The following is an 18,166-nucleotide window of genomic DNA, read 5'->3' as shown; positions in this document are numbered from 1 at the left end:
GCTTAATCTGTCACAGGGGAAATTTCTGTGACCTGGAGTCTAGCAGAAAGAAGGACTTACAGGGAGGAACCAGTGACTTAGGGGAAGAAGGCAAAACGAGTAGGGGGTGGAGAGGGAGGAGATGAGGAACAGCAGAAACCAGAGGGATGGGAAAGTAGTGGTGGAGAAAGTAGCAGGCTGAGGGGACAGTGGAGATAGAAAAAGTAGGGAGCTGGAGAGAACCTAGTAGCAATAGTGGTGGTAGAAGCATGGCCCTGGGGGAAAGGCAAGGTGCTAATGCTAAGGGGAGCAGGAACCCAGGGAGCACATGGACTTAATGATGAGGGAAAGCAAGGAGTAGAGGGGCTGTGGGGTGATGAAGAAAGCAAGGATAGTTTGGGGGAAGGGAGATAGGGAAGGAAAAGCAAGTACCCAGGTCGGAAAATGAAGATTGGGAGAGGGAATACAGAGACCCTTGCATGAGGGATGGGAGGGATTTGCCGGGGGGGGGGGGGGGGGAGGGTCCCTTGAATAAAGTGACATGGGAGAGTGAGACCGGGATCTTGTGAGGGGAGGAAATGGAGGAATGCAATGAGCCCTTGGTGTGTACAATGCACTCAGCCTACAGAAGCAATAAAGCATTAAACCCCTCCAGAGGGAGGAATTTCATGATCAGCTGTGTATTGTATATTGAGCACCAGATACTTACTTTCAAGTGTAAATTTGTGATTTTTCATGCCCCTGTGCTTTGGTGTTCTTCATTTAGAAACCAGTTTTCACTCCCAAATTCTTCCCCAATACCTCTTTGCATTTTTACCCTTCCCCACAAATAGTAGTCAAACCAGAACAAAAAGTTAAATGAAACCAAAGACTACTCCATATTACATCTTATACTCTTGTAAGATGTAAAGCAGGCAAACCTAGCAATTTATATTTCTCAAACACTTCCAATGGCTTGCTTCTTAATTATTAAATTTATAGCCTACTGATGTATACAAATAGAGATTCTATGAAAAGACTTATTTAGCAAGAAAAAAAGAGGGTGACAAGGGGAAAATGAAACAAGGGAAGTGGTTAAAACAAGATAATGTAAAACCAAAAAATCAAACACTTGTCTGCTGAAGTTAAGTTACATGTTAAGCTGTAAAAAGGAGGAGTACTTGTGGCACCTTACAAATTTATTTGAGCATAGGCTTTCGTGGGCTAAAACCCACTTCATCGGATGCATGCAGTGGAAAATACAGTAGGAAGATTTTATATATATATAAACACACACACACAGAGAACATGAAAAAATGGGTGTTGCCATACCCACTCTAACAAGAGTGATCAGTTAAGGCGACTATTATCAGCAGGAGAAAAAAACCCTTTGTAGTGATAATCAGGATGGCCCATTTCCAATGGTTGACAAGGTGTGAGTAACAGTAGGGGGAAAAATAAGCATGGTGAAATAGTTTTACTTTGTGTAATGACCCTCCACTCCCAGTCTTTATTCAAGCCAAATTTAATGGTGTCCAGTTTGCAAATTAATTCCAATTCAGCAGTATCTCGGAGTCTGTTTCTGAAGGTTTGTTTGCTGTAGTATTGCCACTTTTAGGTCTGTAATCGAGTGACCAGGGAGACTGAAGTGTTCTCCAACTGGTTTTTGAATGTTATCATTCTTGACCTCTGATTTGTGTCCATTTATTCTTTTACGTAGAGACTGTCTGGTTTGGCCAACGTACATGGCATAGGGGCATTGCTGGCACATATCACATTGGTAGATGTGCAGGTGAACGAGCCTCTGATAGTGTGACTGATGTGATTAGGTCCTATGATGGTGGCCCCTGAATAGATATGTGGGCAGAGTTGGCAATGGGCTTTGTTGAAAGGATAGGTTCCTGGGTTAGTGTTTTTGTTGTGTGGTTGCTGGTGAGTATTTGCTTCAGGTTGGGGGGCTGTCTGTAAGCAAGGACTGGCCTGTCTCCCAAGATCTGTGAGAGTGGGGGGAGATCATCCTTCAGGAGAGGTTGTAGATCCTTGATGATCCTGGAGAGGTTTTAGTTGGGGGCTGAAGGTGTTGCCTAGTGGCGTTCTGTTATTGTCTTTGTTGGGCCTGTCCTGTAGTAGGTAACTTCTGGGTACTCTTCTGGCTCTGTCAATCTGTTTCTTCACTTCAGCAGGTGGGTATTGTAGTTGTAAGAATGCTTGATAGAGATCTTGTAGATGTTTGTCTATCTGAGGGGTTGGAGCAAATGCGGTTGTATCTTAGAGCTTGGCTGCAGACAATGGATCGTGTGGTGGGTTCTGGGAGGGAGTTTGGATGTAGGAAGGGGCTCAGGGCTGGGAGGCAGGGTACAGGAGGCGGTGAGGGCTCTGGAAGGGGCTCAGAGGGTTGTGGTGTGGGAGGGTGTGAGTGGTGCGGGCTCTGGCTGGGTGGCGCTTACCTCGGTCGGCTCCCGATCAGTGGCGCCGCGGGGCTAAGGCAGGCTCCCTGTCTACCCTGGCCCCACACTGCTCCTGGAAGTGGCCAGCATGTCTGGCTCCTGAAGGAGGAGGGAAGGGGGCTCCGCACACTGCCCCTGCCTGCAGGCACTGCTTCCGCCGCTCCCACTGACTGCAGTTTCTGGCCAATGGGAGCTGCGGAGTTGGTGCTCCGGACAGGGGCACAGCGTGCGGAGCCCCCTGCCTCCCCCACTCCCGGGCAGCAGGGATGTGCCAGCCACTTCTGGGAGCTGCGTGGAGCCAGGGCAGGTAGGGAGCCTGCCTTAGCCCCGCTGCGCCGCCAGACTTTTAGCAGCCTAAAATCTCCCGGTTTGGCTTCAGTAGCCTCCAGGCGATAGAGCCTGATTCCAGGAGACTCCTGGCAAAACTGGGAGGGTTGGCAACCCTAAAAAAAGAGGAGATGTGATTGTAATTATGGAACAGAGGTTGCAGTTTTCATTAAACTACAACAGCACTTTTAGAGAATCCTCTTGCTTCTATCCCCCTTCATTTCTCCCCCATTTAAGAGCAATAATTTATGATATTCATCTTGTATACAGTACCCAGGTAAACAAGTTCTCTATTAATCTTGAATTAAATAGCTGCAACTAAAATTGCTCACTTTATTAATGAAAGTAGTGCTTATTCATTCAGGACCTATTATGCATATGAAGCAGCCTTTGTGCCAATAGCATATAAACACTTGAGGAGGTTTCATTAAAAGAAACATATGTTTTTAAAAATCCAGACTAGTAAAATTTCAGGACTTCTGGTATGTTCATCCAGCTCTTCAAAAACTTCAAAGGGAATATATTTATATCTAAATTGGATATAATTGGAATTTTAAAGAATTCCATGGGAAGGTTTGTTGTTGGTTTTAATCTGGGTTTTTACAAAACAAATGTTTTACTGCTTTACTTTGCCGGGATGACTGAACTTGGTGTGAGTGGGGGAAAAAGTAATAAGCAAGAATTCTAAGATATTTGTCTGTTCTTAGGTAAATAAGGCAAGAGTTATATGCTTGCTTGAAAATTTTATTGACACAACCGTTTGGTCCCAACACACAAAACAGCACTTGAGTCACAAAAGAAAGTGTCTAACAAAATAGACAGCTATGAAAAACATTTTTCTTCCTCCTCCCACCTTGAGAAGATATAGTGCATGTAAGTTGAGGGTGACACTTTTTTTTTAAACAGACATGAATCTAAATTAGTACAATTAATTTGTAAATTAAAGAATTTCAAGGTCTTAATTGTTTTGAATCAGTAAGTCACATCATTCAATTAACCCTTTGGATAAAAAAATATATTGTAATTCAATTGGCTATTTTGTTACTCTATGAACACAACTTCCCCAAAATTTCTTCTATTACTTTCAAACAGCAATTTAATCAGAATTACACATGAATCAAAAAAAAACAAAACAAAAAAAAAACACATACATATATATATGCTGACCTCCATAAATGGTATAACCACCACATTCGCATAAACATAGTACAGAGTTGTACCTCAATTTTTCCTCTATAGCATCATTTGGTTTACTTAGCACTTTGGATGACTTGTAATTGCATCTCATGAAAATATACTTTTACTATTTTTTTGCACATACTACTGAAACAAAGATCTAAACGATCACTGTTAACCTTACAAAATCTATGTAAGGTTATAGCAGATGTTATTACATTTAACTCATGAAATTATTAAAAGCATTCTAAAAAAATTTACATTCTGTTTTTGCTTTCTATAACACTATGTCTGTAGAGGTTTAATAAGGACTCAAACACTGTGCCATAATGCTCAGAAAAACTTCCAAGTGTTTCCCTGTATTCATAATGGCTATAGAGTTTAGTATTGGTAATACTTGGCTATATTTAAAAGATTTTTTAACAAAATCTGACTTGTAAAATTCTGTCTATAGCCATTATTTCGTGGCATTTTCAATTGCTGGCTATGAAATCTGAGCCCACTTTCCATCACTCTTGTACATTACAAAATATAATCCATCTAAAAAAGAAACCATTCAACCAGTGGAAAACCTTAGGTATACATTCTTTCAGTTTTACAGGAAATTTAGTCTGCCTGGCAAATACAACCCATTGTAAATACCAAGTTTACCCAAAATGGGTATAAGGCCTCACTCACAGAACATTTCAGCCAACTAGAAATAAGGTCATTCCCACTGGTTTACCTTCCTTCCAAAGGCTGGCCTTTCCAAAAGCCAACACAAAATACCACAAAAAACTGAAAATAGCTTCCAACACTAGAAGTAAATATTAGAATAAAAACAGACACAGTTAAAAGACAATGTGACGAAGAGTAAGCTTCCCATTTACCAAACATGCTTAAAAAATAGAAAACAAGGTTAAGCAGAATAACCTTGGCATTTCCACATACAGCTAGAACTTTCCTTACAAGTGGAAATAGCATCAATACCTTCCATCTTATAGCACTTTACATCACCTGCTCTATGATCCATAATTTATGCATTAAATGCATATTTTAGAAATATTGGAATCTTCCTAGTAACCTCATTTCCAGACACAATAGAGTGTCTTCATTTTACTTTAAACTCATGACACCAAGACAATCTTTTTTCCTTAACCCAATCCACGTCAAACTGGAACTAAACATAAAAGGGAAGCTTAAAACATCCTCAACTTCCTACAAAGCTCCTCAACGGAACTGAAAGTTTCACAAAACGTTTAAAACAAATTTTGCAATAAATCCACATAATCTTCTACAGACATCTTACATGAAAGGAATTACAATGCAATTACAAATCACCAGAAGTTGCACTTAACACAAGCTTTCCCTTAGTACAATCAAAAACCCACCACACTTTGTCATTCCAATCCAGTAATGGTTAAAATTCCTCAACAGGCTTTTAAAGACAGATCATGCATTTTATTAATACTGTCTGAAACAATCAGTAAGCAACAGCCTATAGAATATATTATGCTACATGTAGGATTACACCACTGATGAGGCTTAAAGAAAATAAAATCCATTCCACTTTAGCTGAGTTTAAATTTTGCTGTAACTGAACACCATTGGTTTATCAGTGGGGGACGACGACTTGTTAAGAATAATTTAATGAATACTGGAAGTTTTTTCAAAATAACAAAAATACTTTTCCCTGCTGACAGCTGTGTTCAGTGTAAAAAGAACAAAAACTTCACCGAATACATCTAAATACAAATTAAGTGACTTCTAGGCCGTCTCATTAAAATACATAAGGGCTACCAAATAGCTATATTTTTGTGCAGAGTCCAACAGTATTTGTCTTTCACACCAGAAGAAAATTTAAAGCTTGGTTACAGGTGCAAGTGAAAAGTTTGCTGCCAATTTCACTTTGTTTTTGTGTTGCTTTTTGGCTGGGCTGTCCATTGCTTCCTTGCTTAGTTGAGTTTCAGAAGATTGATAGGGAGGCACTGAAGAATTCTCTGTGGCACTAGATACCACAGGGCCACAGCTCAAGTTTCCTTTTGCTACTGTGGTAACAATTCTGTTTTTTTCTTCTTCTGTTAGAATCATCATCTCTAAAATAAATGTAACAGCTAAATTATATACAAATATTTTACTTTCAAAACCAGATTCTTTTATGGCTATGCAGGAAAATCATTTGATAAGAGTTCTCTCTGTGCGGAAGTGTGACTAGCAGATTTAAGAACCACAGCACTCTGGTTCAGTTCTCATCTCTGCTGTTAATTTGAGATTTGGTTTTAACACTAAATATTTGTCTCGGTTTATCTATCTGCAAAATGGGTCTACTTCACAAACCACAATAAGCGTCTCAAATACTTCATGTGAAGTACTGTAAAATTACTGTTAAAGGGCTGCTGCAGGTTGCTAAACTACTGCCATGTGCCATTGTAATGATGACTACATTTTGATGGAGGAGGAAGTGATTCCTGTAAATACTGCATTTACCCTCACAAGAGCACTGTTGAATATTGTTTGTAAAGCACTGAGAGCTTCAGATGGAACACCTCCATATAAAGTGCAATTTATTGGAAGCAAATCCACAAAAAGTCAGTGGATCATGATCAGCCGTTTGTTTGATGTTTTCAAATTTTAAAAAAAGTTATCAGTAAAGTCTGATCAGTACCATGTAGGCTACGCCTACACTTCGGGTGTGGTGTAGAGTACAGGCACTGTGTGCGTAGCTATGTGTAACAGTGAAAGGCTCCAGCAGGGAAAGGCTCTGGCAGTGGGGAGGCAATGGGACACCACACTGCTAAAAGCAGCAGTGTAGATGTGGGAGAGCGCCATGTAGAATATATAACCTGGGGATTCAGGCACACAGGGTACTCTACTTGCCTAACCTGTCTCTTACCACCTACACTGCTATTTATACTTATTCTAGCTGTGCATGCAGTGTCTGTACTCTACATGCCACTGTAAACGTTTACCTGGCTTCCAGATACGTGCCTATGGCTATTAACTCTTACCAGAGAGAGGTGGAGTGCGTTCCTCAAACTGAATGAGGTCTGCAGACTCAAGAATGACTGGATCAGGTCTCAGTTGTGGGGATGGTAGGCAGGAAGGAACTGGTTCACACAAGAGGTCAACAGGTGATGTATTTGTGAGGCAAAGGAGTTCTTGTTCAGGTTGATTAGAAACTGCAAAAATTAAATGATCTTTCAAAATATCACCAATTTTAAATATCTAAATGCCATAGTAAATATATTAATAGTTGGTAAATGCCAAGTCTGCAGCCAAAATGCTCTAAGGGGATTTATAGACTAAACCCACACTGAAATTTGTTCAACCCAAGTCTGACACACACCCCTCCCCCTTGTAACATGACCTGATGTTTGCCAAGCTTGGACCCTGAGAGAAAGGCAAGGGAGTAAGTTCCAGAGGAAGAGAACTTTAAGCAAGAAAGTCAGCTGCCACACTCAGACACTATTTCCATGTAGAAATACCAAGCTCCTATCAACCATTGCAGGAGGACATGTTCTGTTAAAGAACTGATCCTAACCAGATAAGATTTTAAAGAACATATTTAATTGCATATTGAATGAGGCCTGGTCTACATGTAAAAGTTGGATGTAGCTATGTCAATATATCATAGGTGTGAAAAATCCACACCCCTGACCAACACAGCGATGCTGACCTAACCCCCAGTGTAGGCAGAGCTATGTTGTCAGAAGAATGCTTCCACTGTAGCTCGGGGAGGTGGATAAACCCCTTCCATCCATCAGTGGATAAACCCCTTCCATCAGTGTAGGCTGTATCTACACTACAGGGTTATATACCAGCATAGCTATGGCAATGTAGCTATGCCAGCATTGTCTGTAGTGTAGACATACCCTGAATCAGTAATGAGTTCAGGGCATATTATCCTACTCCTCACAGAAATAGTCTTAGTGTGTTCCTTCCAACATCAACTAAAGCGTCTGTCTCAAGGGCCATTCTATTACAGTAATCTAGCATAGAGGTGACAAAGGAATTGGTAACCATGGCAAGGTCTGTGCAACAAGGCACAGGCTCCTGGCTACCTGCAGCTGGAAAAAGACTACACCAACAAAACTAATACTGCTATTAGCAGATGTAGCAGCAGCAAGGGAGAGCTAAGGCTGCAAATCATATGCAAAAAAGGCAGTACTACAGCTGCATGTCAAGGTACAGACAATCCTGTGCTCGTGGAATTCCCCAGTGGGCCACTGTCATTTACATTTAATCTCACTTTAGCTTGTCTTCAACTTCCATTGAGATGAAGGGAATTAAGGGAACTCATCTGAAAAAGATTTTCAGCAACTTGAAAGATCAAACCTTTGTGAGGAGGAGCACACAGAAACAGGCTCCTCCTCACAAAGAGGAATGTACGTCTAAGACCTTCGTGAAAGAAGTCTGATAGCTTTAAACTCCATATATCATAGAAGCTTACTTCAAATAACTAAGTCACACAGCTCTTTCCCCATCCTGCTTTGCTTTCAGTGTATTTCTCCGAAGACTGAACCACTTTATTATACACATTAAGTTTGCATTACCATCACTAGGTGTTCCTAGTTTTAATTCCATTGACGCAGTGGATCCTAGAATCTCCATAATGTGTCCATTATTGTCAGCAAGTTGATTTCCATGATCATCCACATGATCAGCAGGGGAAAAACTGGGTGAGCTAAAACGAGCTTCAAAAAAAAAAAAAAAAAAGGGCAAGTTCATTGGTCTCTGATCACCTCTAAAAAGATACTTGTAAACTTCAGTGTGATAGTTGGTTTATGAAGTTCAATTGGCTTACTTACTTTTCATATCATTCTTTAGTACTACAATTCTCTTATGCCCATGTCCTTTGATCCAGACCACCTATTTATAAGACAAAAGTACAACCTAACCAGAGCGCACACACTAATCTCAACACCTAACCCATACTACTCCCCACTTCTCACACACTATGACAACATTTCTAAAGGAATGCAAGCTAACCCACCAGACTATTCACATTAGATTGCTCAATTAAAAGTCTTGTCTTGATAAGTAAAAAGAGAAGCTAAACAGCATAACCGGATGTCTGATGCTCATGCATTTTTCAGCCCCATATTTTCAGAACAGATTGGAGAGCTGTTATTGTTAATTGCTCTCCAAAAAGATTAGTTTACTTGAAAAGCTTATAACCAAAGATAATAGGCTGACATCTGAGATGCCACCCTAGAATTCAAATATGTGGCATTCCCATAGCTTTTAGATTAGTAGTAAGGGTTCAAAGTTACATGGCTATTGGGATATTAGGAGGTAAACCTAGCGCAATAAATATGCAACTCAGCAACTGCGCTACATTGTTTCTCTTTAGCAACTATAGGAACAGTCAATTCTCACTTGGTGGATGCTAGCAACATTTCTGCTCCATAAAGGAGTGGGGGTTTTATGGAGTTTTTTGCTGCATTTTTATTTACATGTGCATTCGATTCAAACAATGAATACACAGAGAGTCATATTCACTCAGTTGACAAGTCCAGTTCAGCAGAATTGAGATTGTTAAAATATGTAACATGTCTAGTATGAATTTCCTTGTAACTATAGCAGCAGATCACACAGAGTATGAAGCAGAATTTCAGTTGCATGATGTATTTAAATTAAATGCTCTAAGAAACTGTTACTGAAAATATTCAGGAATCTTAAATTAACTTAAGTTTATGATGCAATAACAACGTTCTTCAGACCTGTGGAATTGCTCCCAGGAGCTCTTCTAGACTATTATATCCATATATTTTGGGCTGCAACACTTCTCCTGTATATTTGCTATATGCTGTTGGGAACTCATGAAGGAAGATCTGCTGGTAGTGGTAGGTGTGAAGCAAGGATCTCACATTCTTTGCAAACAAATACAGATTTGTGAGTTTCACATACTCTTCTGCCACATCATTGGTAAAAACCTGCACAAAAGCAAAGAAATGTCACCATACAAATGTATGCTTCTGTTAGTCACAGTAATATCCTTTGAAAGTACAAGGAAGTACCACATACTGTATCACAACTAAAGCCAAATAAAGTGAATTAAGTATGGTTCTAAAAACCAAATCAGCTTTCCTACTAGCTTCCATACCTCAACCAAGTAAGGCAGACTCTTCAGGAGTTCAGATAAGGTCACAAATCCATATTCACACGGATTAAGGGGAGCACTGTGGATAGTTTCATAATGCCTTTTAAGCTCGTCAACAGAAAGAAAGGTGGTTTCATCCCAAGACATCATCAATACCAGCAGTTGTGCAGTCAGAGTACGTAGAGACTTTCTGTTTATCAGCTGAATCTGTTTACCAGATTCTGTGTCAGCAGCCTGAAGAATTTTGATGTTAAAAAACAGAAGAAAAATGAATGAGTCTGGGTTCTATAAAATGGGTATTCTTTGTACCCAAAAAGGCCTAACGAACATTTTCCAGTAGATAATCTAAACTGTAAAAGAAAAAAGCTTTCTACATGGAAATATTTTGACCTTAGAAATAATTCTGCTGCAGCAGTTTTATAGTCTCTGGTGCCCCATAGGACAAAGCAGTTTACAGGTCTATTTATTTTCTTTCAGTCAGACAAAGTCAAAGCACCAATTCTCTGGGCAAAACACAAAGGAATTTCAAAGGGAGGAAAAAACCCAATGATTCCCATTGCAATGAAATAGGTAAAAATATAAATTAAACGTGCAATCTTGATATTTTAAAACAGTTTAGACAAGGAATTTAATGTCTTTGGTTCTACAAACACACGAAATCTAAGCTTTTTTTTTTTTTAAATTAAGTCCACACTAAAAACAGTTTACCTTCACAACGTGGCAAAGTTTTTGCATTAAAGCTAGAACTGAGCTGACATCGTAGTCATGAAGGCGCAATGTGTAACCAAATGTTTTACTATATTCTGTAAGTAAATCAGTCATCATAAGGCAGTTGTCTTTCTGAGATCGCAGCAGTTTAACTAACTGGGCTGCTAGAGCTTTGACCCGTTCCACCTCTGTCAGCGTCAGAATTTTTTCCTCTCCACATTCTAATACCTTAAGGGGGGGGGAAAAAATGAAGTTACACTTTGTTAATGAAGTTACTTACCTAAGCTGACTGGAAAACCCAGTTTGCAACTAGCATTCAGTAAAGGATATTTATATAACTATTTTACTAACGATTCAGCCACTTTACACAAGACATCTACATGAAAGCAAGCAGAGTTAACAAACATTCCTCAAGAGCGAAAATCACGTAAGTCGCACTTAAGCTATTGAATTTAGTCTGCTTTTATTGTCTAAACTAAGTCAAATAGAGAAAGTAAATAAAGTTTGTTGTAAACTAGATTTTTAAAATTCAGTTTCAATAATTCAAGGTTATTAACAAAGGTGGTTTTTTTAAGTCTTTAACCCGATAGTGTCCTTTAAACAAACAAAAAAATTCTATGGTCTATGAAAAATAGTAATATAACTAACTAACCAAGTATAATCATGAAAGGTTAGAATTGCAGGCAGATACACAATTCACAACTCCTACTGAAGTTAACTACCTGGAAATAGCTCTTGATGATAGTAAGAATACAGTCTATTCAGGTGAGAGCTGAAAAATGCTTAAATATACCTTAGAATTTCTACAACTTACTTGCAAGACATCTGGTATGGCTTCAAAAAGTTCAAGTAGTTTGGTAAATCCATAATAAGCAAGTTTGCACTGACGGCCAAAGTGGTGGTGGTAAGAAGGAATAAATTTATTAAAGGGCATTCGGAAATGGGGTTGATGACGCAGCAAGTCAACTACCTCCTTAGAGAATTGCTTTGTTCTTTCAATTTCTTCCTGGGTACGTTCTAAAAGTGAAAGACATTAAAAGGAAGTGAACAGTCACAGAATAGTTAGTTTACAAGGCAAGAAAGGGAATATAAAGAAAATGCAGGGCATCAACATTAGCATATTTTTATCTTTTTATCAGCCACAAAAACTATTATTTTTTTGTTGGAAGAACTTGCCAATACAGCAGAAAGTCTCTGCCATGCTTACATATTTACTTTGTAAAATCAATCATGTGGCAATCACTGTACAGTATTTACTAAGCAAGTTTTCTTATCTCATACTCCAACAATTTCTTCCCCTCTAGCCATCCTGCACAAAGTTTAAACTTACACCCAATATTACTTAGCAAAATGAATACAAAATAGAACACTAACATAACATTCAATTTATTCCATTACAGAAATTTTGCTTTTTAAATGGCTAGGATTATACATAACTACCTCTTAGTCATGGGATTATGATAATATAATGGCATAATTTGGCAACAAGTACAGAAGAAAATCGTCAAAGGAGAGGGACATCTTAATTCTACATTTGGATTTGCTTTATCCGATTAGCTAATTTGAAGTTATGTGAGAACACAAAATATACTGGCAATAGTGAAGGCAGAATGTGATTTTTATAAATTAATAAACCTAAAATTTTTACAGATCAAAATGATATGGCCATACCTCTTTTGGGGATACAAATTATCATTTCATTGTCTTGCTGACACAAACAGATTGTTGTATCTGGAATTTCTGATATTATATCTGCCAACTCACACACTCCATATTCAGTAACATCCCAATCTTTAGAGAAACACCTGAACAGTTTAAGAAGAAAATTGTAAAGCAATTTCAGAGCGCTGATGTATTTTACACAGGACAATTAAATGTGAAAGTTAGCAGTTTGCACAAACAAAAAAATATAAATATATTAGTTATCAAGACAGAACCCACATCTCAATGAAACTTAAAGGCATTTTCACACTGCCAGTGACATAAGCACTTAAGAACCCATAAACCCAGGAGACATTTGTAAATCAAGTACACAAAATCAAATATTCCTATTGACTTCAGAACTAAGAGTTATACACACTGGTGCTTCAGATGTATGTGGAATAAAGAGTGAAGTTATGTATACCAACTACTGGGTGCCTCAGACTGACTTACATGATAAAAATGAGAATTTAAAGAATGTTACTTCACTAATTCAGAACTTTATACAGTAGCTTTGGAGTTAAAAAACAAACAAACAAACCTTCCACAAGACAAACTAAAACAAGCAAACATGGCATATTTTCTTGTACTGCAAGAAGGCAGCAATTATCATATATAAAACTTAATGTGCTACAGTCTCCGGAAGGCATGTGCCAGCTACCACCTCCTGACTTCACACTAGGGAAAGTAATGTGCTGAGATTGATTTAAAAAAGATTCTGCTAATCTAAGAATATCAGAGAGATGGAATGTTACTGGCAATGTGAAGACAGCACTAATTCCTTCTTGGATTTTTGCCCATTATTACTCTCCCAATCAATCAGATACCCTTGCTAGAGCTACTAAATTAGACTGGTTTGAAAAATGCTCAGGGCAATTCCCCCCTTCTCTTTTTTTCCCCCCTCCTCCTCCCTCTCTCTCCCCCCCGCCCCCCGGTTGAAAGACGACATTCTCCTTTTCCACAAAAAGAACCCCCCCCACAAAATAGGGCATACTTTCTTAAGCTAGTTTGCATTACAAGCATGCCACGCACTGACGAATAAATGTAATGATTTAAGCGCATGCCTTAAGGAATAAGTTAACAAGATACAGTACCCCAATTTGAAGTAGCAGAATTTTAAGACAATTGAAAAATTAAATGCTAAAGTAATGCTGCACTGCACTCCAGAAAGTTCCTATAGTAATAATGGACTATTTTCAATCGTTTCTAAAATCTGATAAATTCCACCTTCTGATAATCTAACATCACAATGAAAAGGCAACAATGTAGTATCATGTGTCTGTATTAGAATTCTGAGTGCCAACCCCTCTTACAGGTTTCAGAGGAACAGCCGTGTTAGTCTGTATTCGCAAAAAGAAAAGGAGTACTTGTGGCACCTTAGAGACTAACCAATTTATTTGAGCATGAGCTTTCGTGAGCTACAGCTCACTTCATCAGATGTTCATTCATCTGATGAAGTGAGCTGTAGCTCACGAAAGCTCATGCTCAAATAAATTGGTTAGTCTCTAAGGTGCCACAAGTACTCCTTTTCTTTTTGCGAACCCCTCTTACACTACACTTTTAGAGAAAAGCAGGTGCAAATGTGGACAGCAGATGTCTTGATATTTGGCAAAGACAAAAACAACTTACCAGTGATAAGCCTGTAAGAATTCCCTCACAATAACTTGTTTACTGGCCTGGGATTTGAGAAGTTTCAATAAGTCTTGAGTGAAACGTTTTACTTGGGCCCTGTACGTTAGGGTTAACAAGCGTTTAGAGCCCATACCAAGAATCTAGAACATAAACAACAATAAATCTATTATCAGCATAAAAGCCAAGCAGTGATTTCTCAGCACTGATCACTTGTGACCTCCTGCCACCCCCCCACAGTAAATAATGTTATGAGCTATTTTGGTAAAAAGAAGAACAGACTGTGGTAAGAAATATCAAGTGCATGACTATGAAAGGCTCTCTTTCCATATACTTCTTCCATAACAAATCATGGATCATTAGGAAAGCACAACGAACACTTCCTCCAAGAGAACTGTCATACCTGCTGTACGGGTGATTTAGCAGAGGTTGTTGTAAAATCCACAACACTATACTTCCTCTAAGACCAGCTAACGTTAACAAACACACTGCACTAAAAAGCTACACGTTTTCAAAAGACTGCATAGGATTCTGTGATCACTCAAAGGCAGTATTACTTCATAAAAATCAGGACTACTCAGTTTCAGACAGTCCCAACTAGTAATACTGTCTAAATGCAGGTCAGAGTATTATCCAAATAGCCAGCTAACCAAGGCGGCTGAAGAAAACACCACAAGCATGAAGACAAAAAGGAGACTTCAAGATTAACTAAATAGCCTCAAGTTTGAGCTCCTTGAGTCTACCACTATATATTTAGCTTAGTAAAAAGAAGGTTTAGCAGTGACTTGATCACAGTTTACAAGTACCTACATGAACAACAAATATTTGATAATATGCTCTTCAATCTAGCTGACAAAGGTATAACATGATGCAATGGCTAGAAGTTGGAACCATATACATTCAGACTGGAAATAAGGCTAAGTTTTTAAACGTGAGGGTAATTAACCTTTGGAACAATTTACCAAAGTTCTCCATCAGAGGCAAATTTTAAATCAAGGTTGGTTATTTTTCTAAAAATAGATTCTAGGAATTATTTTGGGGAAGTTCTATGGCTTCTGTTATACAAGAGGTCAGACTAGATGATCATAATGGTCCCTTGTGGCCTTGGAATCTGTGACAGTTAGATCTAAGAGAACTTTACATATATTTATAAGATCTGAAAACACAATAATAGCTGTCATGGATATAATCTCAAAAATAAATGAACTGGTAAACAACTGAATCCTAGGTACAGCCATCTCCTTTGTAGCAATTCACAAGGTTGTTGAACAAATACACTCATGAACTCAGCTGATTCAAGCTGTGACTATATGTGTAAACAAAAGAAAGAAGTGACATTGAACTCACTTGTAATACATGCGGCACTGCTTCCAGTAACTCCATTAACTTGGAATACCCATAGTCAGACACACGACACTGCTTTGCAAAGTGATGATGATATGTTGGGATGAATTTACTGACAGGTATGATACAAGATGGTTGGCTTTTAAGCAGATCTATCACTTCTCTACTGAACTGAATAAGCTGTGGGTTACCTATGGGGCTCTTCGAACGTAAAAGCCAAGGATCTAGAAGGAGAAAACTTTTTTTAGAATGAGGTGTTCATTTCAGACAGACATCATGTTACTAAGAGTTTATTAATACTATTCCTCCACAAATAGGGGAATATCTAAATAAATTTTAGAAATGTTAATATACACTGAAAACTCAACTTAAATACTCAAATTTTCTGTTAAAACCTTTGATAAGGGATCAATTTACTGTATGCAACTAATATGAGCACCTTTTTATTCAACAGAACTTTTCTTTCAGACATACTTTAAAAAACAGACTTAAAAAAAAAGTTAGAGAGACTGAATAAAAAGGGTATTAGTGCTAAATAATTTAACCACTATTAAAAATCACAGTGAAACAGAGTCTGCCCTTTACTGCTGGCTATCCAGTTGCAGATAAAAAGTGATATCTACCTGTAGTTGGGGGGGGTGGTTTGTTGTGTATCCACTTAACAACTTTAATGCTGTTTTGGGCAGTGGCAATATTAACTCCAGGAACACAGGTGATGAGATGCTCCAAGGGAACACCTCCCTGGCCTTCCTGCACCATTTCTAGATCACTGAACTCTGACATATAACAATCAGGAAAGCTTTAAAAAAACAAGAGGTAAGAACAAAAAAATTATAATTACTAAAATAGTATGAACAACATACCATAACCAATAACCCCATCCACAAACACAAATAATATAAAGGATACACTTCTTACACAAAGAACTTTTTAGACATCCTATTAACAAAATTGTTCTGTGAATATTTCAAAAGCAAGACACAGATTAGATTTTGTATGCCTTTAAAAAAACAACAAACAAAAATACCCAAAAACAAAACACCTTATTGGAAACATTCTTTTAATCCACAATAAAGTAGTCTTTGTTCAACTGCTCCCAGAATTTTTGATAAACGAAGCTGAAGTATCCAAAACTCAGTTACCTGAGAGAAACAGCACTTCAGCATGTTCATAAAAGTTTAATTAAAAAAAGAGGAGACAAAATCCTTACCATATCTATTCGTACATTGAAAGAAACACAGTTAAGCTTGTTTACCTTAGTAAAGGCACAGTGCCCTCATGGGTCTGCAGCAAACTATGCACTTGTGGTGCAAATGTCTTCAAAGACAAAATCACAAAAGGAATTTTGTAGGAGTCTGGATCAAATTCATGTTCACTGTAATGACGAGAGAAGTACTTAACTATGTTTACATCATGCCCAAATTGAAGAAAAGCGTATATAGGTACAAAACTGGTGCTAGTTGGAGAGAAGGTTGAGAAAAAGCTAAAGCATGGGGGTTTTCATACTTTTTACAGTATAAACTGTAAGGGGGAGGAGAGGCTGCATTCCTCTCAGCCCCTTGCCCCCGGGGCCAGGTGAGGAGGCACAGGATGGGGGGGAGTGAGAGAACAGACACAGCAGGGAACATGGGATTGCTGGGGAGTCTCACAGACTGGGGTTCAGAAGGGCTAGCGGGTGGGGAGAGACAGACTAGGGCGGGGGCTCAATGGGAGTGAGGGTGCAGGGACAAATGGAGACCGGGTAGATGTGCCTGACTGAATGGGAGAGGCAAGGGGTTAGCCAGGGTCTGCCTGGGAGAGGCTCCCGAACTCCCTAACAATTCCCCCCCCCCCAAAAAAAACCCCAAACAAACAAACAAAAAAACCCCACCCTGTTCCATACTTCTCCCACCCACACCCAACAACCCTCCAGGTTCGCTCCCAGGCTTCTTCCCAGCAATTACTTCCCTCTCTCTCAGCTCTTCTATTACCCCTGACTCCCCAAGCACTGCTTCTGAGGGGTGCAGGAAATACATTTCTGTATTGTAGTTTAAATGAATTATTACTCAGTTATGTATTAATTTGCCTAGTCAGGAATCTATTTGTCAAAAAAAATTTCCATTTTTTGCTGTCTGTATTGTTAGACATACTTGTTGACAGGTATTTTGAAATACATTACCAAAATAAATGAAATTGATGTGATTATATATTGTTATTTTGACAAATAAAATATGCAGAATTTTGCCAATTTCAAAATACTGTATGTAGCTTTTAAACATTTTTTGGCACAGAATTCATCCAGGAGTCATTAGGAAGACATTTCATGTACTTTTACTGAAGCTGTTGTACTGTGACTTAGCAGCTGGATACAACTAGGAGAGCCAACACCATGTAACCAGTCAGCTATCTGCACACTACCAGCGAGTGCTCTGTTACTAACTTTGGTTGTTGACAACTAATCCTATAAATTGCACAATTTGTCACTGAAATTTGCTCAAAGTTTAACTTTGAGATAACAGTGAAGTTTTCAGGTCACAATGGGCTGTCAACTGACTAAAGATATTTGGAGAGTAAAGTAAGTGGAATTATCAAAGACTTCACAATTATAGTCACAGTGAAAAATTAAGCAATTCTTCTTAACTGCTATAAAAAAAATTCCCCTCTAACCAGCAATGGGATTGAGGTGTGCATTTCAGTCTCAACATAACAAGCATATTTTATCCTCAGTAATTAGGCTGCAATGCATAAACAGATGATACCACTAAACCATGATACTAACTTTGATTTGAAGATGGATGTTGTACCATCTCTGCTC

General features: G+C 38.6%; 1 protein-coding gene across 4 annotated transcripts in view; it reads right to left on the bottom strand.

Annotated features, from left to right (window-relative positions):
• Positions 1-3,455: 3,455 nt before the first annotated feature.
• MARF1 (meiosis regulator and mRNA stability factor 1) overlaps positions 3,456-18,166 on the bottom strand; it is a 35,063-nt gene continuing 20,352 nt past the window's right edge. For 3 of the 4 annotated variants that reach the window (XM_048866377.2, XM_048866378.2, XM_048866379.2), the window contains 13 exons: positions 16,628-16,747; positions 15,996-16,171; positions 15,376-15,596; positions 14,029-14,171; positions 12,370-12,503; positions 11,513-11,715; positions 10,699-10,926; positions 9,994-10,224; positions 9,611-9,823; positions 8,696-8,756; positions 8,441-8,581; positions 6,896-7,066; positions 3,456-5,983 (listed from right to left, as the gene is read on the bottom strand). In XM_048866377.2, coding sequence (XP_048722334.2) covers positions 5,748-5,983; positions 6,896-7,066; positions 8,441-8,581; positions 8,696-8,756; positions 9,611-9,823; positions 9,994-10,224; positions 10,699-10,926; positions 11,513-11,715; positions 12,370-12,503; positions 14,029-14,171; positions 15,376-15,596; positions 15,996-16,171; positions 16,628-16,747 — 2,278 coding nt within the window. In that variant the 3' untranslated portion in view covers positions 3,456-5,747. The remainder of the gene's footprint in view (positions 5,984-6,895; positions 7,067-8,440; positions 8,582-8,695; positions 8,757-9,610; positions 9,824-9,993; positions 10,225-10,698; positions 10,927-11,512; positions 11,716-12,369; positions 12,504-14,028; positions 14,172-15,375; positions 15,597-15,995; positions 16,172-16,627; positions 16,748-18,166) is intronic. The other variant, XM_075132751.1, reaches the window with a different exon arrangement.

The sequence above is a fragment of the Caretta caretta genome, chromosome 10 (genome assembly GCF_965140235.1).
Source record: "Caretta caretta isolate rCarCar2 chromosome 10, rCarCar1.hap1, whole genome shotgun sequence".
In the NCBI taxonomy this organism is placed as follows: Eukaryota; Metazoa; Chordata; order Testudines; family Cheloniidae; genus Caretta; species Caretta caretta.
The sequence above is the reverse complement of the archived record's forward strand: the minus strand, read 5'-3'. Positions and strand labels throughout refer to the sequence as shown.